The sequence below is a fragment of the Triturus cristatus genome, chromosome 6, assembly GCF_964204655.1.
Source record: "Triturus cristatus chromosome 6, aTriCri1.1, whole genome shotgun sequence".
In the NCBI taxonomy this organism is placed as follows: Eukaryota; Metazoa; Chordata; class Amphibia; order Caudata; family Salamandridae; genus Triturus; species Triturus cristatus.
In genome coordinates, this window is record NC_140589.1 from 34573712 (window position 1) to 34597333 (window position 23622).

General features: G+C 52.0%; 1 protein-coding gene across 1 annotated transcript in view; it reads left to right on the top strand.

Moving 5' to 3' along the window:
- Positions 1–23622, top strand: part of LOC146813699 (uncharacterized) — a 616738-nt gene that overhangs the window by 406740 nt on the left and 186376 nt on the right. Inside the window, exons 11-12 of the mRNA XM_085610187.1 lie at positions 1823–1961; positions 21518–21660. Of these exons, the coding sequence (XP_085466313.1) occupies positions 1823–1961; positions 21518–21660 (282 nt within the window). The remainder of the gene's footprint in view (positions 1–1822; positions 1962–21517; positions 21661–23622) is intronic.

Below are 23622 nucleotides of genomic sequence, written 5' to 3' on the forward strand. Positions count from 1 at the left end.
GGAACCGCAGGTCTCTGGAATTGTCTGAACCAATCTCCCCTGGAGGACGGCTGCTCAGAATCAGCAGGAGCTGCAAGTTGGAACGCAAGTTATCCAGGATGGACTTCATTTCCTTTTAATGAACATGTTTACCTCTTGGAGCCGAAGAGTTATCTGGGAACCCCAAATCTTCTTCATCATATTCTGGAGAGGGCCAGGATGAAACCGAGGAAGGAGAGGACACTGAAAAACAAGAGGAATCAGAACCAGGATGGAGCGATGGCGGGTTTCATCCTACCCCTAAACAGACCATAAGCCTCTGACAAGGACTTCACCATCTCCTGTAAATTCTTGTACGGTTCTGGAGAAGAGCGACCCCCTCACCACGGACAACGGCGGGGAGGAGAAAGCCTCTGTTTCTGCACTGTTTGCCCATCTTGACAGTCAGACAGGAGATCACACAATGGGCCCAGAGGACAAAGACTCCTATATACATACTATATATATATATAGAGAGAACAAAGGACTCCTCACTGGGGAAGCGTTGGTTCATCTTTGGTCATCTCCCACATCAATTATGTCAACTCACTTTATTTCGGCGTTCCGCCATATTTAATCAAAAGACTGCAGCTGGTGCAGAGTCAGGCTGCCAGACTGATTTTCCATCAGCCCAGGTGGCAACACGGTTCCCTCTAATGAGGAAGCTACACTGCCCCCCCTTAACACAACGTTGCGTTTTCAAAATCGGGTGTTTCATCTTCAAATCTCTGCACGGCTCCTGTCCGAAATTCGATTTCAACATCATTCAGAGATATAGACCTGCTCGCAATCTACGCTGAACCCACCTGAACTTCCGGTCACACCTACCTACAAACCAAAGAGACTAGGTGATTGTAGATTCGCGGTTTTAGCCCCCCATTTTTGGAACGCCCTTCCCCCTAACATCAGATCCTGTACAGACTTCCAGATCTTCTGGAGACTTCTTAAGACCTTGCTGTTTATCCGGGCATATGAATAAACTACCAGGCTCCAGGCCACTCCTATAATTAGCGCCAAGAATCGACTGGTGAACGTGTGCTCTACAAATAATTTTAACATAACACAACATAACAAAGGACCCCACCAGGAGACCGCTGAACTGACCAACAGGAAGCAAAAAACGTTTGCTGAAGGCAGAACCCCCTATAACTCATATGTACTGTTACTCTAAAGTGACAGTGCCCTGTAAAGACTACTATGAGGAGGGAAACCAAAGTAAACATCCTTTTAATACCTCATTTGAGAACAGGCAGAGTGCAAGCCACCTTAGGAATGACATAAAAAGAGTCCCTCATTGCCGGTTCACCCCTTTTACCTGTGTGAGGCATAGCGACCATGCTGGGCAGACAGTGCCAAATGTGAGTGTCAAAAAACTTGGGGTCTCATTTGCAACATTTTGGCGCAGGGCAGCACCGCAAGGCTTCCCGCTGCGCTGCCCTAACAGGAAGTGCTGGGGAACAGGGAGGGATTTATGGGAGGAGCTTGGAGGGTTAATAGTAAGGGAAAACAGCTTTAAAGGAGTGTGGGGAAAGGGAGCAGAAGAGGTAAAACCTCATATAGTAAGTACTGGGATGAGGAAGAGGATGAGGATGGTAATCGAGCATCTCCTTGGTAGATTCTGGGGCGGGTGGCTCCTTACACTGCTGCCCTGCAGCTCTCAGACTTCAACTGTAATGTGGTGGCTTCAGGAAATACCTGAAAGAACAGGTCACTTTGTGGCCTGGACTCAATGTCAATCAGATATGTCACCAAGGGCCTGGGGCTGCCCTACCCCATTATTTAATGATATTTCTCCCTGTTGCAGAGGCGGGCTTGAATCGAGGCCCTGGTGGAAGGCACAGCCTGGTCTGAAGGTGGACTTCCTGCCTCAGGTCCTCACAGCCCTCCCCGTCACTGGTGATGGACGGACGAGTTGGAGGAAGGAACGAAAGGATGGCGGCGGCGTGAGTATCTTCATCTTTACCTTGTCTCACTACGAACGCTCAAGCGCATAGAAGGAAGCTGTAGCACATCCTACACACATGTTCATTTATTCACAAGAGCTAAAGATATATGTATGATGCTTGTTAAAACTGGAACCCCGCAGAGCCATGGTTCATTGATAATATCTGTCCCCCTTGGTTCCTTCTAGACCTGAGGGTTAGTCCTGAGTTACATAGCCTCTCAGTGTGTGGCATAGCTCTTTAGAGATGTGAGTCTTATCCTACAGAGGGACTCCTTCCAGCCCCCACAGAAACACAATCATGTGGTATTTTTGTCTGAGTAACATTTATTTTTGTTTAGCCCCCTTCTCGTGAATGAAACACTGGACAGAGTTGAGTTCTTTTATGACCCAATCAAGACATGGACCTATTGTTTAAACTTACTCTTTGCCTTTAATCAATTACCACAATAACTATTTTTGTTGTATTCATTATTTAGTAATGATGCCACCCTTCTGCTTTGTGAAAAGGTTGATTTGTTACACTATTCCTTGACACAGAGCTCCCTGTCTCTCATTCAGTCAATCAATCAGAGGGTCTTGTAGAGCGCAGCTTGCCACACCGGGGGTCTCCAGGTGCTGCGTGGTTGTGCGAGCCTTGGTGGAACAGATGGTGGTCGAAAGGCCAAGTCTTGAGCTGTTTCCTGAAGTCCGTTAGAGATTAGGAGGTGCGCAAGTGGAGCGGGAGGTCGTTCCAGGACTTGGCAGTGAAATAGACAGAGCGACCTCTGCAGCGGCTGCGCGGATGCGGGCCAAGGCGAGGGTGGGATATCGGCGCTCTCTGGTCGGTCAGTGGAATGTCAGGCGGTTATTGATTTAGGAGGGTCTGGTTTTTGTTGAGGGCTTTGTAGCCATGCGTGAGGAGTTTGAAGAGGCATCTCTTCTGGACTCAGAGCCAGTGGAGGGCCCTGACATGGGGGTGGGGCTATTTCTTCTGGGAAGGTCGAGGATGAGTCTTCCTGCTGAGTTCTGGATGGCTTGGAGTCAATTCAGGAGCTGCTTGGTGGTTCCGGTGTAGAGTTTTGCCATAGTCGATTCGGCTGGAGATGAGGACTTGGGTGACTGTCTTCTTGGTTGAGACGGGGATCCATCAGAAGATCTTGTGGAGCATGTATAGTGTGTGGAAACAGGCATAGGAGACGGTGTGTATCTGTTGCTTCATGGTAAGTTGGGTGTCAGGGTTGATTCTGAGGTTGCAAGTGTGGTCAGTAGGGGTGGGTGCTTGGCCGAGAGCAGGGGGCAACCAGGTGTCGTCCCAGATATAGGGCTTGTTCCCGAAGATGATGACCTCTGTTTTGTCAGAGTTGAGTTTCAGGCAGTTGATCCTCATCCAGGGGGCAATGTTGTTTATGGTGGTTTGGAAGTTGATTCATGTGGTGTCTGCGTCTTCTGTGAGGGATAGGATGAGCTGGATGTTGGCGGCGTAGGAGATGTTGTTGAGTCAGGGGGTGCGGGTGATGTGCACCAGAGGTGCCATGTAGGTATTGAAGAGGGTGGGGCTGAGGGAGGAGCCCTGAGGGCACTGTGTATGATGTCTTTAGGTGTGGAAAAGAAGGGTGGTAAGTGGATCCTCTGTGTTTGGCCGGAGAGGAAGGAGGATATCCAGATGAGTGTCTTGGCCTGGATGTCTACAGTGGAGTCTGGTGATGAGGGTGTGGTGGGAGATGGTGTCGAAGGCTGCCGAGAGGTTGAGGAGGAAGATGCTGGCTGGTCCGCCTAGGTCATGGAGGCTCCTGATGTCATCCGTTGCTGCGATCAGGGCGGTCTCGGTGCTGTGATTAAGCTGAAAGCCTGATTGGGAGAGGTGGAGCAGGTTGTTTTCTTCGAGGTATTTCGTGAACTGGCAGTTGATGGCTTCCTCCAAGACTTTGGTGGGGAAGGAGAGGAATGAGATGATTGGCATTAGCTGTAAGTTTCTTCAGGAGAGGTTTGACCTCAGCGTTCTTCCAAGCGTTGGGGACAGTGGCTGTGATGATGGAGGTGTTGAGGAGTCCTGCGAGGGAGCATCCGTTTGCTTCTCTTCCTAGGTTGTAGATGTCGTGGAGGCAGAGGTCCGGGGGAGATCCGGAGTGGATGGAGTTCATGATTGAGATGGTGTCTTTAGTTGAGAACTGATTCCAGTCAGTGATTCGGTTGGGGTGGTAGGCATTGGTTAGGGTGATATGGTGGTTGAGGGCGGTGTGTTGGGTGTAGAAGTTACCGTGGATGTGAGAGATCTTACGGTGAAAGTAGTCTGATAGCAAGTTACAGAGGGTTCTCAGTGGTGGAAGGGTAGGAGAATTCTCAGACGATGCAGAAGAGATCCTTGGTCTGGTCGTCGCTCGCCTCGATGCGGGTGGATAGGGCTTCTTTCTTGGTATTCTCTAAGTTGGTGGTGGTATTTAATGAGGTGAGTCCTGAAGGAGTTAAGGATGGTGGGGGTTTTGTTGAGGCACCAGTTTCTCTCCTGTTTCTTAAAGTGGCGCTTGAGGGTCAGTAGTTCTGGGGTGAACCAGCTGGTTTGCTTGGCGGGTCTTCTGCTGGTGGTGTTCTTCTGGGGGTAATGGTATGGGCGGCTGAGAACATCCAATTGGAGAAGTTTTGGACATCAAGTTCGATGGAATCAGTAGGAACAGGTCTTGCTTCATTGAGGGCGGCGGTCCAGAGGGGTTTGGTGACTTTGCTCCAGTTGCTTCGAGGGAGGGATTGGTGTTTCGTCAGGGGTTCCAGTGGGCTGTTGATGGAGGAGTGAACAATGCTGTGGTCTGTCCTGGTCAGCTCTGTGGTGTGGGAGAACTTGGTGTGGCTGTTGGTGGAGTAGATGGTGTCCAGGGTGTGTCTAGTGCTGTGCATGGGGGTGGTAACAAGTTGTGAGAGGCCAACGATGCTCATATTTTCAAGAAGCGTGGTGGAGTTGGTGTTGTTGTGGTCCTCTAGGTGGAAGTTCAGGTCTCCCGGGAAGATGTAATGGTTGGAGTCTATACCTAGGGGGGGGCGATGAAGTCTGGGATGGTGCTTAGGGAGCTGGAGGGGGGGCCTGGTGTTCTGTCGGCGAGCGTTCCTCTGATGGTGGTTTTGGCCCTGGGGTTTATCTGGAAGTTGAGGTGTTTCATGATTAGTGTTGATTTGTTGTCCAGGGCGTTGCAGCCGAGAGAGTCCTTGTGGATGACGGCGATGCCTCTGCCTGGTCTGTAGGAGTGGTCGTGGTGGATCATCCTGTTTCTGGGGGTGTAGCTGTAGCAATGTTGGGTGCAGACGAGGGGTGAGCCAGGTTTCAGTGATAAACATCACATCGGGGCGAGGGTGAATATTCTGTCCTAGATTTCTGTGGTGTTAGACGGACCGGGAGGGTCGGCCGAGGACAAGGGGAGAGGTCTCCGGGGAGAACCGTCTCCAGCGATCGTACAGCTGAGTAACTTCCCCCCCACAGATATACACCACACAAGGATAGGATTTAACGTTCTTTATAGGCGATTTCTTGAGGTACGATGAAATGGTACAAGGAGGTCTGGACTCAGGGGTCCCCTCGATTCTAGTCTCTTGGTTTGGGAAAAGGGGGTAGCGGGACAGTCTGGTTACCAATCTGGTAGCTGAGATGGTATGGTGGGTGGCTCACAATCCTCTAGCTCGGTGTTCTAGCTTGGACGGGCCGCGGCAGCGCCAGCAGGTCCCGGTGAAGGTGGTCGTTACACGGTCCGCGGCAGCGCCAGCAGGTCCCGGTGAAGGTGGTCGTTACACGGTCCGCGGCAACGCCAGCAGGTCCCGATGAAGGTGGTCGTTACAACGGTCCGCGGCAGCGCCAGCAGGTCCCGACGAGGATGGATGATGCAGAAGGCCACGGCAGCGCCAGCAGGCAGGACGATAATTCACAAGGCAGGGCTACGGCAGCGCCAGTAGTCCGTCAAGGCTGAGTTCTTCTCGGTGTCTCTCGACTCCAGGATACAACTGCCTTCCTGCTCTGGAGCTGCCCTAGTTATAGGTCTGGCGCCCTTTGATGTCCGGACCCTCGCACTGGGAGGTCGGGGGGGTCCGGGATGAGGGAGTCCAGACACCCAGCAGGGGGTGGAGCCAGCGCCCGGGGGAGATGGAGGGCGATCGGCACCTGGCAGGGGAGAGCCATCGACACTTCTTTCTCCCATTGACCTGCCAAGTGGTCCGTTCACCTCCTGGGTGGATGGTGGTGCCGGGATGTCGGGGCCGGGCCAGGCCCAGGGTTAGGGTCGAGCGGAGGCCACGCGGCCTCGTGGCGCAGTGTCCAAGATGGCGGCTGATCCGGCCGGGGGAGCTGGTAGTGGTTCGGCCCCATGATACATGGATGTCCGGGGGCAGGAGTTCCGTCGGGAGACGGGGTGCGGGTTGCCCTTGTGGGTAACACCTGGGAGTCCGGGGCTTGGGCCTTGTCATGCGGGGAGGGAGCAAGCCCTTCATGTGGCCTGTCCAACATGCGTCCCCCCCAGCTGAAGGCGGGGAGAGTCACCCATCCTCTTGGGGACTCTCCTCGTCGAGGCGGAAAAAGCGTGACAGGCCATCTGCGTTGGCGTGGTCTTGGCCCGGTCGATGTTCCACAGTGAAGTCCATCCCCTGCAGGGAGATGGACCAGCGCAATAGTTTTGGGTTTTCCCCCCGCATCTGCATTAGCCACTGCAGGGGTCGATGATCGGTTTGCACCCGGAAGTGGGTACCGAAGAGATAGGGCCGGAGCTTTTTGAGGGCCCACACTACTGCGAAGGCCTCCCTCTCGATTGTGCTCCAGCGCTGTTCTCGGGCCAGGAGGCGTCTGCTGATGAAGGCCACCGGCTGGTCAAGACCCTCGGGGTTCAGCTGGGAGAGAACCGCCCCGATGCCGTGGTCGGAGGCGTCCATTTGCACAATGAATTCCCGACTGTAATCGGGGGCCTGGAGCACAGGGGCGGTGCACAGGGCGGCTTTCAGCTTCTCGAAGGCCGCTTGACAGTCGGGGGTCCAGTTAATCTTTTTCGGGTGGTTTTTGGACGTGAGACCCGTGAGGGGCCCCACAATGCTGCCATAGTCCCTCACGAACCGCCGGTAGTAGCCGGTGAGTCCCAAGAAGGCTCGGACCTCGGTCTGCGTGACTGGGGGTTGCCAGGACTGGATGGCAGCGATTTTGAGTTGCAGAGGGGCCACCAGACCGCTTCCCACCTGGTGTCCGAGGTAGGTCACGGACCCCTGACCAATTTGGCACTTGCCGGCCTTGATTGTGAGGCCGGCCCGCTGGAGGGCTTGCAGGACCTCTCGGAGGTGGTGGAGGTGGTCGGACCAGTGGTGGCTGTATACAGCGATGTCGTCCAGGTAGGCGGCGCTGAACTCTTCGAGCCCCGCCAAGACCTGGTTCACTAGTCGCTGAAAAGTAGCTGGGGCATTCTTCATGCCGAAGGGCATGACCTTGAAGTGGTAGTGGCCATCGGGGGTAGAAAAGGCGGACCGTTCTTGGGCCCGGGGTGTGAGACCGATCTGCCAGTAGCCCGCTGTCAGGTCGAAGATGCTGAGGTAGCGGGCAGCCCCCATGCGGTCGATCAATTCATCCGCTCGGGGGATGGGATGAGCGTCGGTCCTGGTGACAGCATTCAAGCCCCGATAGTCGACGCAAAATCGGAGTTCAGGAGTGGTGCCGGGGGCAGCGGCTTTGGGGACCAGCACGACCGGGCTGGCCCAGGGGCTGTCCGAGGGCTCGATGACCCCGAGCGTGAGCATCTTGGACACTTCCTCTTGGATGCAGGCCCGCACCCGATCTGGTACGCGGTAGGCCCGGTGTCGGATAGGGGGACTGTCCCCAGTGTCCACGTCGTGCAAGCACCAGGGGGTGACCCCTGGGGTGAGGGAAAAACAGAGTAGCAAACTGCAGCAGGAGGTCCCGGCAGCCTTGGCGTTGCTCTGGGGTGAGGGCATCGGAGAGCCGGACCCCGTCCACGGAACCGTCTTTCTCCTGAGTCTTCAGGAGATCAGGGAGAGGCTCGGAGTCTTCTTCCGCCCCACTGTCTGTAGCCATCAGGAGGCTGAGTTCCGAGCGCACAAAGTGGGGTTTGAGTCTGTTGGTGTGGAGGACCCGGAGGGGGTTCCGGGGGGACTCCATATCGATGAGATAGGTGACGGGGCTCTTGCGTTCGACCACTTTGAAGGGCCCCGTCCACTTGTCCTGCAAGGCACATGGTTCGGTGGGGGACATCACCCACACTTGTTGACCAGGTTCGAATTCGACGGAGGAGGCATTTTGATCGTACCATTTTTTCATGTCCTCCTGACTGGCCTCAAGATTCGCTTTTGCCATTTCCCTGAATCGCCGGGTCTGATTGCGTAGTGCCAGGAGGTACTTGAAGATGTCTGGAGGGGTCTTTAGGGGGGCCATCTCCCAACCTTCTTTGACTAGGCTGAGGGGCCCTCGCACAGGGTGCCCGTACAGGAGTTCGAAAGGGCTAAAACCGAGGGACTTCTGGGGAACTTCTCGATAGGCGAAGAGGAGGCACGGAAGTAGTACATCCCACTGGCGACGGAAGGGCTCTTCCAATCCCCCAATCATTCCCTTGAGTGTGCGGTTGAATCGCTCAACTAGTCCGTTCCCTTGAGGATGATAGGGGGTCGTGACCCCGCACTGTTGCCAGAGGGACTTCATATATTTCGAGATAAAGTTTGTGCCTCGGTCGCTGACGACTTCTCGGGGGAAGCCCACCCGGGAGAAGATCCCCATTAAGGCCCGGCCGACCACCGGAGCTGTTACAGTTCGCAGGGGCACAGCCTCGGGGTAGCGGGTGGCGTGGTCCACCAGTACCAGGATGAACCGATGTCCTTGTGCTGTGCGGGGGTCCAGGGGCCCCACAATGTCTATTCCTACCCTCTCGAACGGGGTGGTGACAACTGGGAAGGGTTGCAGAGGTGCTTTGAGCTTGCGGCCGCTCTTCCCGCTGGCCTGGCACGTGGGGCAGGACCGGCAGTGGTTGAGGACGTCGTTTCGCATCCTCGGCCAGAAAAAGTGGGTCACCAGGCGACTGTAGGTTTTGTCCTGGCCCAGGTGTCCAGCCAGGGGGACATCGTGGGCCAAATTTAGCAGGAAGTCTCTGAAACGGAGGGGCACCACCAGCACTCGACTGGCCCCTAACTCCGCGATTCTCTGTTCACTGTATAACAGGTCGTTATCCCAATAGACCCAATGGGCTCCGGTGGAGTCCCCTGCGCTCTGGGCGATGGCTTGCTGGCGGAGTCCCTCGAGGGAGGGACAGGTCCTCTGCTCCTGGCGAAACTGTTCCTGGGTGGGCCCCCCTTCTTGACGCCACTGAGCCAGGCCGGGAAGGTCCTGGGGCTGGGCGACCCCTTCGGGGGTTTGCTCTGGGGGGTCGGTATAGTCGGTGTCCTCTACTGGAGCGATCGGGGGAGGAGGTGCAGGCCATTCTGGTTCTTCTGGTCGGGGGATGGCACGGGCGGCCATGGACCGGGTGGTTACGCACGCCCAGTCCGGGAGGCCCAGCATCCCCAGGTGCTCTCTTCTTTCGACGGCGGCCCACGGGGAACTCTCAAGATCATTCCCCAGGAGACAGTCCACGGGGGCATCATCCCGGACCGTCACCTTCAACATGCCGGAGACCCCTCCCCATTCGAAGGGGACGCAGGCCATCCGACATAGACTCTCGGAATTGTCGGCTGAGCAGACGGGGCAGAGAATGTTCGGCAGGATCTGCTCTGGTTTTACCAGGTGACAGCGGACGGCCGTCACACTGGCCCCTGTGTCCCGTAGGGCTTCGGCCCGGCGCCCATTAATGTTCACCCACTGGCTATATTTTCTGGTGTTGGCGGGTAGGGGAGCCCGCGGGACCATGTCTCTTCCCCCTAGGCACGCTAGAACCATGGCGGCCGGTTCCCACTCTTGTTGTACCTGCTCATATTCTTCTTGCTCCTCGGAGATTTGTTCTCCCCCCAGGGCGGCGGCAGCTACCTGGCGGGGTTTTGGCGTTTGGTTCTGCGGGCAGTTCGGGTCATTGGCGTAGTGGCCGACTCGCTGGCATCGGTGACACGTGACGTTGGCTCGGAACCCCGGGCGCATCGGGGGGTTGCCCCGGCCGGCCGGGGGCGGAGTGCTGGCAGCGGGAGTGGCCGGGACGGTGTCTCTCCCTCGCCCCTCGCCTCCTCCTCCTCCTCGGGGACGGTGCTGACCTTGGTTGTTCCGGTTTTGCTCGTGTGGCCCTCTCCGGCCCACTCGGGTGCTTTCCCACCGGTCATCTTCGGCGGCGAGTTGCCGTGGGTCAGTCAATTTACTGTCGAGGAGGTGTTGCCTGAGCTCGACGAAGCAGTTGTTAGACAGGTGCTCCCACACCATGAGATTAAAAAGTTGCTCGTAGGTCGTTACTTGGCTTCCCTTGATCCACCCCTCGAAGGCTCGGCTGAAATAGTTGACATATTCCACCCACGTTGTCCCCGGGATCCGGATGCAGTCCCGAAACCTCTGGCGGTACATTTCGGGTGTGAGCCCATATCGGGTGAGGAGGGCAGCCTTCATGTGGTCATAGGATGACATCTGATGGTCTGGGAGCTGCAGTAGGGCATCACGGCCTTCGTTGACGAACCTCCTCCATAGGCCGGCTCCCCAGTCACTTCGATCGATCCGGTGGGAGGTCATGGCGATCTCGTAGGCCTTGAACCACTGTTGTATGTCGTCCTCTCGGACATACTCTCGGACAACATCCTTGGGGATGTGGACTTTCTTTTCTGTCGCTCCCGGGGTGCGCGGTCGCTCGGGCACCTCCGGTTCTTTGTTCTGCTTCCGTAGTTCTATTTCCGCCAGTTTGCGCTCGTGTTCGAATGTTAGTCTTTTTTCTTCGAGCTCTCTCTGCCTCTGTTTTTCTTCCCGTTCTTCTCGGAGCCGCAGATGTTCTAGGTTCAGTTTCTGCTCGGCTAATTTTAGTTCACCGTCCATTTTGACTCGTGCCATTTCCAACTCATGTAATCTGTTTTTCTCTCTTTCTTGGATCTCTTCCTACGAGAGGCCCGTTCCTCGCTCCTCGGGAGCCGTGGCGTTCCTCTCCGATGCTGCACCGTTTTGGTCTGGGGATCCGGCGACCCCGGTTTCTGCCCACGACTCAATGGCGTGCTTAAAATCGTCTTTGGTACTCAGGCCGGTGGTAGCAATGCCTAGTTCCATGCAGAATTGTTTCAGTTCAAGATGGCTATACTCTTCCAATTTATCCATCTGGAATTTCTCGGTGGATCCGCTCTCTTTGGTTGACATCGTGGTTTTGTCGTGGGGTGAGCTACTCTCTGTACGATTACGCGTTGATTCGGATCGCGCCGCTGGCCACCAATGTTAGACGGACCGGGAGGGTCGGCCGAGGACAAGGGGAGAGGTCTCCGGGGAGAGCCGTCTCCAGCGATCGTACAGCTGAGTAACTTCCCCCCCACAGATACACACCACACAAGGATAGGATTTAACGTTCTTTATAGGCGATTTCTTGAGGTACGATGAAATGGTACAAGGAGGTCTGGACTCAGGGGTCCCCTCGATTCTAGTCTCTTGGTTTGGGAAAAGGGGGTAGCGGGACAGTCTGGTTACCAATCTGGTAGCTGAGATGGTATGGTGGGTGGCTCACAATCCTCGAGCTCGGTGTTCTAGCTTGGACGGGCCGCGGCAGCGCCAGCAGGTCCCGGTGAAGGTGGTCGTTACACGGTCCGCGGCAGCGCCAGCAGGTCCCGGTGAAGGTGGTCGTTACACGGTCCGCGGCAGCGCCAGCAGGTCCCGATGAAGGTGGTCGTTACACGGTCCGCGGCAGCGCCAGCAGGTCCCGATGAAGGTGGTCGTTACAAAGCAAATGTTCACCATTGCCCTTATCAATGTGCGCTCTCTAGCCAAGCATAGGCAAGAAATAGCAGATGTACTTACTGACAGGAACATAGACATAATGTTCCTGACGGAGACTTGGTTGGATAAAGCTTCCGACCCAGACCTCGTGATAGCCGTTCCTCAAGGATTCAAATGCTATAGACTAGACAGAATTGGTAAAAGAGGCGGTGGGATTGCTATAATTGCCCGTGACTCTTTTAAAATCCGTACTACTGCAATTCCTTCTGCGACATGCGAGGCACTTCAATTTGACATCTATTTATCTCCCTCATATAACTTCAAAGGTGTATTATTATATAGAAGACCAGAAGCCCGGTCGGATTTCCTTACAGAAATCCTCACCATTTTAGAAACCTCAGTCACGGATAAATCTATAACACTGTTAGGTGATTTTAATTTCCATTTGGACTGTAGTGAAGACAAGGACACCATATCTCTGCAATCAGAAATGGAGGTCTTTGGTCTATCGCAGTTGGTAAAAGGACCTACTCACATTGCAGGCCACACCTTAGATGGTATTTTCTCCAATTTGGAAAATATCTTAGTGACCGATGTCTTGCCAATGACCTGGTCCGACCATCACCTGGTATTGGCTACAATACAAATTAATAAAACACCTACCGCTACAACAACCCCCCCCAAGCGAGAATTGTTCAAGGTCTGGAAAGACATTAACATTCCCTGTTTTAAGGAGGCGTTGCACAATTCAATACCCAAATGGGCTACCGACCCGGAAACTGCTATTGAGCAATACTACACATGGGTGGGCCAGGCTGCTAATAAACTGGTACCAGTAAAAACAATGTCCAGGAACAGAAGCTCCCCCTCAGCACCATGGTACACTGAGGAGCTTAAGAAACTGAAACAGCAGTGCAGAAATAAAGAGAGAAACTGGAGGAAAAAGTATGATAATGAAAGTAGGGAAGTGTATAAGGAATTGTTAATTCAATATAAACTTTTAATCATAGAGACAAAAAAGAAGTATTACACTGAACAAATCGAAAGCGCAAAAAACTCGAATAAAAAGCTTTTTGAAATAACCAAACATCTTGCGGGATGTGTTCCAGACCTTAACCCCCCTTGCTCACAAGATGTCTGTGATTCACTGGCATCATTCTTTTTCACCAAGGTGAACGACATATTTTCTGCGTTCAACCTAGGTGATAAACAGGGCATGGATAAAACAAATAGATCATCTTCAAGCAATAATTTTTCCCGCTTCGCAGAGGTCACTGAGGATCAAATCCAAGACATCATTAACACTATTAAATCTGGATCAGCTCTTGATCCCTGTCCTCTGAATACCATTCGTTCATTAATGGACACTGTTATTCCAGTTATCACACAAATAAGTAATGTCATGTTTCGCACAGGCATCTTCCCTAACCAGTTAAAAAAGACCTTACTCAAACCCCTCCTGAAAAAACCCGGCTTAGATAAAGCAGAACTAAAAAATTATAGGCCTATTGCGAATTTACCCTTTCTGGCTAAGATAGTCGAAAAAGCCATGAACATCCAACTCGCGGAATTCATCGAGCAATATCATCTGCTCGATGAATCACAATTCGGATTCCGCAAGTTTCATGGAACGGAAACAGCGCTCATTAAAGCGGCGGACGACATCCGATTAATCAGAGACCAAGGCGGTACAGAACTTTTGGTGCTTCTAGATTTATCGGCTGCTTTCGACACGGTTGACCATAAGATCTTAGTCAACCGTGTCGAAAAAATGGGCGTGCAAGGCCTAGCAAAAGATCTACTGGCGTCTTTTCTGGCAGAGAGATCCCAGGCTGTCATACTGGGCCAGTTTGAATCCGCTGAGCTATCGCTGCCATGTGGGGTACCTCAAGGTTCATCCCTCAGTCCGACACTATTTAATATATATGTGTCGGACCTCGCAAAAACCATCAAAGCGCATGGGATGAACCTTACCTCATATGCAGATGATACACAGCTGATACTGGCTGTCAGAAATGATGGGGAAGCAGTGGCGGAGAGTTTCAGAACAGGTATGCTGGCCATAGGTAACTGGATGTCAGCAAACTGTCTGAAACTTAATTCCGATAAAACCGAGGTGGTCACTTTTGGCCATCTCAATCCTAGCTGGTCCCCAACCTGGTGGCCTTCCTCCTTTGGAGCGGTACCCAAACCGGTCACGAAGGTGAGAAATTTGGGAGTCATCTTTGATGACAATCTAAATTTCATGGCTCATGCCAATCAAACGGCCTCCACGGCATTCCATAAATTACGGCTGGTCAGGAAGATTCTTCCTTTTCTTCCAAAAAATGTGGGAAAGACATTGGTCAGCGCTTTGGTCTTGTCAGCATTGGATTACTGCAATGGCTTGTTCGGCAATGCGCAAGTCAGGATTATTAAGAAAATGCAGACAATCCAAAATGCAGCAGCCAGACTTCTTCTTAATATTCCTAAATTCAAGCCAATAGCTGAGACTTTGAGGAGTCTCCACTGGCTTCCCGTTAGGAACAGAATTAAATTCAAAACTTTATGCATTGTCTACAAGTCACTACACCATCAAGCGCCTCAATTCTTGTGCGACCATTTGGTTCCATATGTCCCCACTCGAACGCTACGATCAGCAAGACTGCATGACCTGGTAGTGCCACGGACTAGGCTGGTCAACTGGGGAGACAGACGCTTCCTAGTAGTCCCACAAAATCTCTACATGAGGGTCTATGGGGGACCAGTTTAACGACTATACTGCCTTCAGTCCCCAAAACACATCTACAAACACTAATAGAAGGCCCTAAGTCGAAAGATAAACAAAATGCCGCATGATGCTGTATGTACTGCCCCTTACGTCAAAGCATAAAACATTACTGCATCACTAGGCGGGAAGATTAAAGAGTCTTTCGGGCCACCCTTAATGGCGGAGCTTCGTCATGTAAGACCCTTAGGGATCAGAGTCAGGGCCCCTACTCTCTTGAGCCACCTGGCTCTACTGGGTACCCGTCCCAAAGATCCCCACCAAAGGAAATCTCCTGCCAAAAGTGTGCAACAATATTTCAAAAAAATATACAAAAAGTGCAGTGCGGTAATGAGATAGTGCTTTAAAAATGACTACGTGGTCAAAAAATCTGTTTAATATGGATTGGCCAGGTGTCATGTCTAAAAAACCAAATTAGTCAAAAACTAATGTATGACTATTTCCTGACTTGGTCTGTCTAGGTCGACATGTTTCAGCCGATCTGGTTGTTTCACCCGGCTTTCTTCAGGACCTAATAATGATGTAAAAAAAGGGGCTACTGCAGGATCAATTTGGTAAACAGTGGTGTAAATCATATAGAAAATTCTCGTAAAAAAGGTTGTGTGGCCATCGCCACCCTACCAGACTAGCATGATTTATGCTTGGATTAGGTGTAATCACCTCTTCTTCTTTCCCAGCGTTCTGTGGGAGAAAAGCCTCACCTCACCTGGCTTGTTCGGCAATGCGCAAGTCAGGATTATTAAGAAAATGCAGACAATCCAAAATGCAGCAGCCAGACTTCTTCTTAATATTCCTAAATTCAAGCCAATAGCTGAGACTTTGAGGAGTCTCCAAGGCTCCACTGACTGCTCAGGGTCCAGTTTGAGGTCTCGACGGATAGAGCGGTGCCTCCTATACTGAGCAATCTGCCGGGTGAGGTGAGGCTTTTCTCCCACAGAACGCTGGGAAAGAAGAAGAGGTGATTACACCTAATCCAAGCATAAATCATGCTAGTCTGGTAGGGTGGCGATGGCCACACAACCTTTTTTACGAGAATTTTCTATATGATTTACACCACTGTTTACCAAATTGATCCTGCAGTAGCCCCTTTTTTTACATCATTATTAGGTCCTGAAGAAAGCCGGGTGAAACAACCAGATCGGCTGAAACATGTCGACCTAGACAGACCAAGTCAGGAAATAGTCATACATTCGTTTTTGACTAATTTGGTTTTTTAGACATGACACCTGGCCAATCCATATTAAACAGATTTTTTGACCACGTAGTCATTTTTAAAGCACTATCTCATTACCGCACTGCACTTTTTGTATATTTTTTTGAAATATTGTTGCACACTTTTGGCAGGAGATTTCCTTTGGTGGGGATCTTTGGGACGGGTACCCAGTAGAGCCAGGTGGCTCAAGAGAGTAGGGGCCCTGACTCTGATCCCTAAGGGTCTTACATGACGAAGCTCCGCCATTAAGGGTGGCCCGAAAGACTCTTTAATCTTCCCGCCTAGTGATGCAGTAATGTTTTATGCTTTGACGTAAGGGGCAGTACATACAGCATCATGCGGCATTTTGTTTATCTTTCGACTTAGGGCCTTCTATTAGTGTTTGTAGCTTCCTAGTAGTCGCCCCAAGACTATGGAATACACTCCCGCAAACCATAAGATCCTGCCCAAATCTAATGTCCTTTAGGAAGAAACTGAAGACCTGGTTATTTAACCTCTAAAAACTCATAAGATCACTCGGGAGAGTAATAACAGTACAGCGCCGAGACGCCTGCGGGCATTTGTTCGCGCTTAATAAATGCTAAAAATAAATAAATAAATAAACGGTCCGCGGCAGCGCCAGCAGGTCCCGACGAGGATGGATGATGCAGAAGGCCGTGGCAGCGCCAGCAGGCAGGACGATAATTCACAAGGCAGGGCTACGGCAGCGCCAGTAGCCCGTCAAGGCTGAGTTCTTCTCGGTGTCTCTCGACTCCAGGATACAACTGCCTTCCTGCTCTGGAGCTGCCCTAGTTATAGGTCTGGCGCCCTTTGATGTCCGGACCCTCGCACTGGGAGGTCGGGGGGGTCCGGGATGAGGGAGTCCAGACACCCAGCAGGGGGTGGAGCCAGCGCCCGGGGGAGATGGAGGGCGATCGGCACCTGGCAGGGGAGAGCCATCGACACTTCTTTCTCCCATTGACCTGCCAAGTGGTCCTTTCACCTCCTGGGTGGATGGTGGTGCCGGGATGTCGGGGCCGGGCCAGGCCCAGGGTTAGGGTCGAGCGGAGGCCACGCGGTCTCGTGGCGCAGTGTCCAAGATGGCGGCTGATCCGGCCGGGGGAGCCGGTAGTGGTTCGGCCCCATGATACATGGATGTCCGGGGGCAGGAGTTCCGTCGGGAGACGGGGTGCGGGTTGCCCTTGTGGGTAACACCTGGGAGTCCGGGGCTTGGGCCTTGTCATGCGGGGAGGGAGCAAGCCCTTCATGTGGCCTGTCCAACATGTGGCATGCTTGCAGAGGGATCTGACGTTGAGTAACGCACAGTGGAGCTGTGGTCTCTGGTAGGGTGTGTGTTGCTGATTGGAGGTTGTGGGGATTCTTACATTGCAGGAGAAGCGGCAGCAGTGGCAGGCGAAAGGTCCTTCGGTTGAGCGTTGAGAGGCGTTGCTGCAATTGTTGCCTTGTGGCTTTGGTTCAAGTTTCAGATTTCTTCAGCATAATAATGGAGTCGGGATGAAGATCCAGGGGTCCTGGCGCTGGGAGTGGGCCAGGCATAGACGTACACAGACGGGTTTGTCTTTGACACACCTTCAGCATGCCGGCGGCACAGCCGCACAGCAGCCTCCATTATATAGCCCTGGAAGGTGGGAGGGGTAGTCCGGGAGGCAGGGGCTGGGCGGGGAGGCAGGCACCGGAGCAAACCAGTTGGCAGCAGGGAATGGAGTGTGGTGAGGGGGCAGGGGAGAAGAGGGGAGAGTGGTAAGGCTGGGGGTAGGAAGCAAGAGAGAATAGGGGGCATGGAGATAGAAAAGAGAAGAGGGCAGAAGTGAAAATAAAGGGCACAGAGAGAGATAGAAAATGGATCAGTAGTGTGAATAAAGGGCACAGAGAAAAATGAGAGAGATAAGAAAACGGAGCAGAAGTAAAATAGAGTGCAATGAGAGAGATAAGAAACAAAAGGTGCAAAGCGCTGCCAGAGGACTGGCGGGACAGGACTCGAACTGCTGCTGCTTAGCCGCCGCACTGGGAGCGGTCACACAGTGCTGTGGCAGGGCTGGGGGGTGGCTGACGAGATCAGGTAAGTGCAAGCACCTTTCCTTCTCCAACGAATGTCACTTGCAACATAAAAGAAACACGCCTCACAGCTCAGCTTCCCACAAGACAAAGTGCTCGGGACAGTTCAAAAGGAGGCACCTGCCAGGACACCAGCATCACCTTCCCACAAATCATTCAACTCCTTTCCTGTCTATGGAGCCACTGTGCACTACCCCTCTTCCCTTCAACGAAAGCACTGTGCACTAAAACACTTCCCTTCAATGTAACAACTCTACAATACCCCACTTCCCTTCAATGGGACTACTGCGAACTACCTCACTTCCCCTCAGCGGAACCACTCTACACTGCCGCACATCCCTTCAGTGGAGCCACTCTACAATAACCCCACATACCCTGAACAGAACCACTCTACAAACCCCGCTTCCCTTAAGTGGAAACACTCTGCACTAACCCCACATACCTTGAACAGAGCCACTCTACATACCCCACTTCCGTTCAATGGGACCACTGCGAACTACCTCACTTCCCCTCAGTGGAACCACTCTACTCTGTCGCACTTCCCTTCAGTGGAGCCACTCTACAATAACCCCACTTCCCTTCAGTGGACCCACTCTGCACTAACACCACATACCTTGAACAGAGCCACTCTACATACCTCACCTCCCTTCAATGGGACCACTGCGAACTACCTCACTTCCCCTCAGTGGAACCACTCTACACTGCTGCACTTCCCTTCGGTGGAGCCACCCTAGAATAACCCCACTTCCCTTTAGCGGAACCACTCTGCACTACCCCACATACCCTGAACAGAATCACTCTACATACCCCACTTCCCTTCAGTGGAACCACTCTACACTACCCCATATACCCTGAACAGAACCCCTCTACATACCCCACTTCCCTTCAGTGGAACCACTCTACACTACCCCACATACCCTGAACAGAACCACTCTACATACCCCACTTTCCTTCAGTGGAACCACTCTACACTACCCCACATACCCTGAACAGAACCACTCTACATACTCCACTTCCCTTCAATGGGACCACTGCGAACTACCTCACTTTCCCTCAGTGGAACCACTCTACACTGCCGCTCTTCCCTTCAGTGGAGCCACTCTACAATAACCCCACTTCCCTTTAGTGAACCACTCGGCACTACCCCACTTCCCTTCAGTGGAACTACTCTACACTACCCCACATACCCTGAACAGAGCCACTCTACAGACCCCGCTTCCCTTCAGTGGAAACACTCTGCACTAACCCCACATACCTTGAACAGAGCCACTCTACATACCCCACTTCCCTTCAATGGGACCACTGCGAACTACCTCACTTCCCCTCAGTGGAACCACTCTACACTGCCGCACTTCCCTTCATTGGAGCCACTCTACAATAACCCCACTTCCCCTCAGTGGAACCACTCTGCACTACCCCTCTTTCCTTCAATGAAATCTCTCTGCACTAAAACACTTCCCTTCAATGGAACAACTCTACAATACCCCACTTCCCTTCAATGGGACCACTGCGAACTACCTCACTTCCCCTCAGTGGAACCACTCTACACTGCTGCACTTCCCTTCAGTGGAGCCACTCTACAATAACCCCACTTCCCTTTAGTGGAACCACTCTGCACTACCGCACTTCCCTTCAGTGGAACCACTCTACACTACCCCAGATACCTTGAACAGAGCCACTCTACATACCCCACTTCCCTTCAGTGGAACCACTCTGCACTAACCCTACATACCTTGAACAGAGCCACTCTGCATACCCCTCTTCCCTTCAATGAAAGCACTCTGCACTAAAACACTTCCCTTCAATGGAACAACTCTACAATACCCCACTTCCCTTCAATGGGACCACTGCGAACTACCTCACTTCCCCTCAGTGGAACCACTCTACACTTCCCTTCAGTGGAGCCACTCTACAATAACCCCACTTCCCTTTAGTGAACCACTCGGCACTATCCCACTTCCCTTCAGTGGAGCCATTCTACACTACCCCACATACCCTGAACAGAGCCACTCTACATACCCCGCTTCCCTTCAGTGGAAACACTCTGCACTAACCCCACATACCTTGAACAGAGCCACCCTACATGCCCCACTTACGTTCAATGGGACCACTGCGAACTACCTCACTTCCCCTCAGTGGAACCACTCTACACTGCCGCACTTCCCTTCAGTGGAGCCACTCTACACTGCTGCACTTCCCTTCAGTTGAGCCACTCTACAATAACCCCACTTCCCTTTAGTGGAACCACTCGGCACTACCCCACTTCCCTTCAGTGGAACCACTCTACACTACCCCACATACCTTGAACAGAGCCACTCTACATACCCCACTTACCTTCAGTGGAACCACTCTGCACAAACCCCACATACCTTGAATAGAGCCACTCTACGTACCCCACTTCCCTTCAGTGGAGCCACTCTGCACAAACCCCACATACCTTGAACAGAGCCACTCTTCATAACTCTCTTCCCTTCAATGAAAGCACTCTGCACTACCCCACTTCCCTTCAGTGGAGCCACTCTACATACCCCACTTCCCTTTAGTGGAACCACTATACACTGCCACACTTCCCTTCAGTGGAGACACTCTACACTGCCCCACTTCCCTTCAGTGGAGCCACTCTACAATAACCCCACTTCCCTTTAGCGGAACCACTCTACACTGCCACACTTCCCTTCAGTGGAACCACTCTACAATAACCCCGCTTCCCTTTAGTGGAACCACTCTGCACTACCCCACTTCTGTTTAGTGGAACCACTCTGCTCTTCCCCACTTCTGTTTATTGGAACCATTTTGCACTACCCCACTTCCATTCAATGTAACCACTCTGCACTACCCGACTTCCCTTCAGTGGAACCACTCTACACTGCCCCACTTCCCTTCAGTGAAACCACTGCAAACTACCTAACCTCCCTTCAATAGAACCGCTCTATACTACCCCACTTTCCTTCAGTGGAACTACTCTATACTACCCCACTTTCCCTCAATGGAACTCTTCTGCACTACCTCACTTTCCTTCCGTGGAACCAGTCTACACTACCTCACTTCCCTTGAGTGGAAGCACTCTATACTACCCCACTTGCGTTCAATGGTAGCACTGCAAACTACTGAACCTCCCTTCAATGGGACCACTTTGCACTACCCCACTTCCCTTCAGTGGAACCACTCTACATACTCCACGTCCCTTCAGTGGAACCACTCTACATACCCCACATCCCTTCAGTGGAACCACTCTACATACCCCTCATCCCTTCAATGGAACTACTCTACATACCTCACTTCCCTTCAGTGGAACCAATCTACATACATCTCATCCCTTCAATGGAACCACTCTACATACCCTTCATCCCTTCAATGGAACTACTCTACATACCTCACTTCCCTTCAGTATAACCACTCTACACTACCCCACATACCTTGAACAGAGCCACTCTTTACTACCCATCTTCCCTTCCATGGAAGCACTCCGCAGTACTCTACTTGCCTTCAATAGAACCACTCTTCCCCCCAAAAAATGTATCTCCATTGACTTCAGTGGGATCGCCTGCCTTAAACACATGCTACGGGGTTCAGAAGTATCACCAAACTAAACATCCTACTTTGCTGTCTCTGTTACAGACACCTCACAGAGTTTTCCTAAATCCCACATTGGATGCTGAGGTAACGCACAAGCTTCCTTAACCTCACTCTTCGCTTCTGATCCAGGTGTTGACGCTGGGCCCAAAAACCCAAGCACTGTGTCCAGACCCCGGCCGATCCCTTCAGAAGACCCAGCTGCTGGAGAAGCTCCTTGTAGCTCTATCGAGAGACCGAGAAGCCGGCAGCCCCTTCCTGCACTACCTGACCAGGTGACCCCCCACTCAAGTTTTATTCCTACCTGTAAAGCCTAGATGGCACGCCAGAGCTGAGTAAATAGACACAAAGTTATGGTTCCACAGCAAAGCCAATAGGTCTGGTGTTGGCCGCCAGCTGTTTGGCGATTCTTGTTTTCTTTTGTCACAATTTTTTTCAAACTTTATTGTTTAGTAAGCTGCCAGGCCTTCACCAACTCCCCCACCCCCCAAAAAAACGATGACTAATGTTTTTCTGGTCTCAAAAAAGTACACATTGCATAATACTCCCTGGCACTGACGGGAGCTACTCTGAGTGAAGGATGCGCTCCTTGTGAAAGGGGAGCGTGCTGTAACTCGTAGTGGAATCAGTCAATGGCTGGAGTGGGCTGACACATCGCCCCTTGATGCGCTCTGGACTTGGTGGAAGAGAAATGTCAGTGACACAATCATGGACTAAGGGTCTGATTTAGATCTTGAGGACAGTGATGGACAGCTAATAATTACAAGATTAGGGAGTGTAGAGGAAAAAGCCCTACACGGGCACTGGAGGTGGATACGTCCTCCACTCAGAATTAGTTACCAAACATAAGGATCCACCTCAGGGAGGAAAACGATAATCCTGTGTTAAAAAAACTGGGGTAGATGAGTGTGCGTGTCCCACAATGGTTGGACACACTGAGTTGTTTAAATACCCCTCACACACCAAGAATGACCCATGGTGTCATGCTTCATCATAGGGGTCTTCCCGCCCCGCTGCGGGACGGGGCGTGCTACGACCTGCGACTACGCGGGAGCACTGACGATAAAGTGCTATGTGTAATGCAAATGGAGGGTCTGGGGTAAGTGTTAATGTGAGATTAAAAAGGACCTGGCCCCTTAAGACAAAGAAACTTTAATATGTCAAGGGGGGGGCTGGTACTAGTAAAAAGGTGGTGCGGAGATTCCCTACTCAATGTGTGGTTACTCCTAATACGTCGACATGTTTCGATGCAGAAGCATCTTCATCAGGACAGGGCTAAGATCCCTCCTATATGGAAAGCGTGTACTTATGAACCGCGGGATAGATGCACATTGAGCTAGTAGCAGTACAAGGGCACCATTGAGGCTCCTTGATTTCTCCACCCGTTCTCAAGGTTCATGAGGCGAAACCTCACATACACATAAAACATACATGTGTACTATTAGGTATCGTATATTTATGCATGACTAGTTGCATTTTCACTTATGTCTATAGTATTTTCATAAGTACACGCTTTCCATATAGGAGGGATCATAGCCCTGTCCTGATGAAGATGCTTCTGCATCGAAACATGTCGACGTATTAGGAGTAACCACACATTGAGTAGGGAATCTCCGCGCCACATTTTTACTAGTACCAGCCCCCCCCCCTTGACATATTAAAGTTTCTTTGTCTTAAGGGGCCAGGTCCTTTTTAATTTCATATTAACACTTACCCCAGACCCTCCCTTTGCATTACACATAGCACTTTATCGTCAGTGCTCCCGCGTAGTCGCAGGTCGTAGCACGCCCCGTCCCGCAGCGAGGCCGGAAGACCCCTATGATGAAGCATGACACCATGGGTCATTCTTGGTGTGTGAGGGGTATTTAAACAACTCAGTGTGTGTCCAACCATTGTGGGACACGCACACTCATCTACCCCAGTTTTTTTAACCCAGGATTATCGTTTTCCTCCCTGAGGTGGATCCTTATGTTTGGTAACTGACAGTGATGGATATCCCGTCCGCCAAAATATAGATCCCATTATATCCTGTGGTTTCTTGTGCCTTGTTAGTGTGTATAGTGCTTGCCTACTCCGTCCATGTAGATCTGTAGCACTTACCTGGTCATTAAGTGGCTTAAATTAGATTTAAGCACACAAAATATTCCATGTAACACAATCTTGTAGAATAGGCAGGGCAGGGCAGGCCAGCTAGGCATATGGCACCTGGATTGTGTCTCCATGTTGATGCATGACAT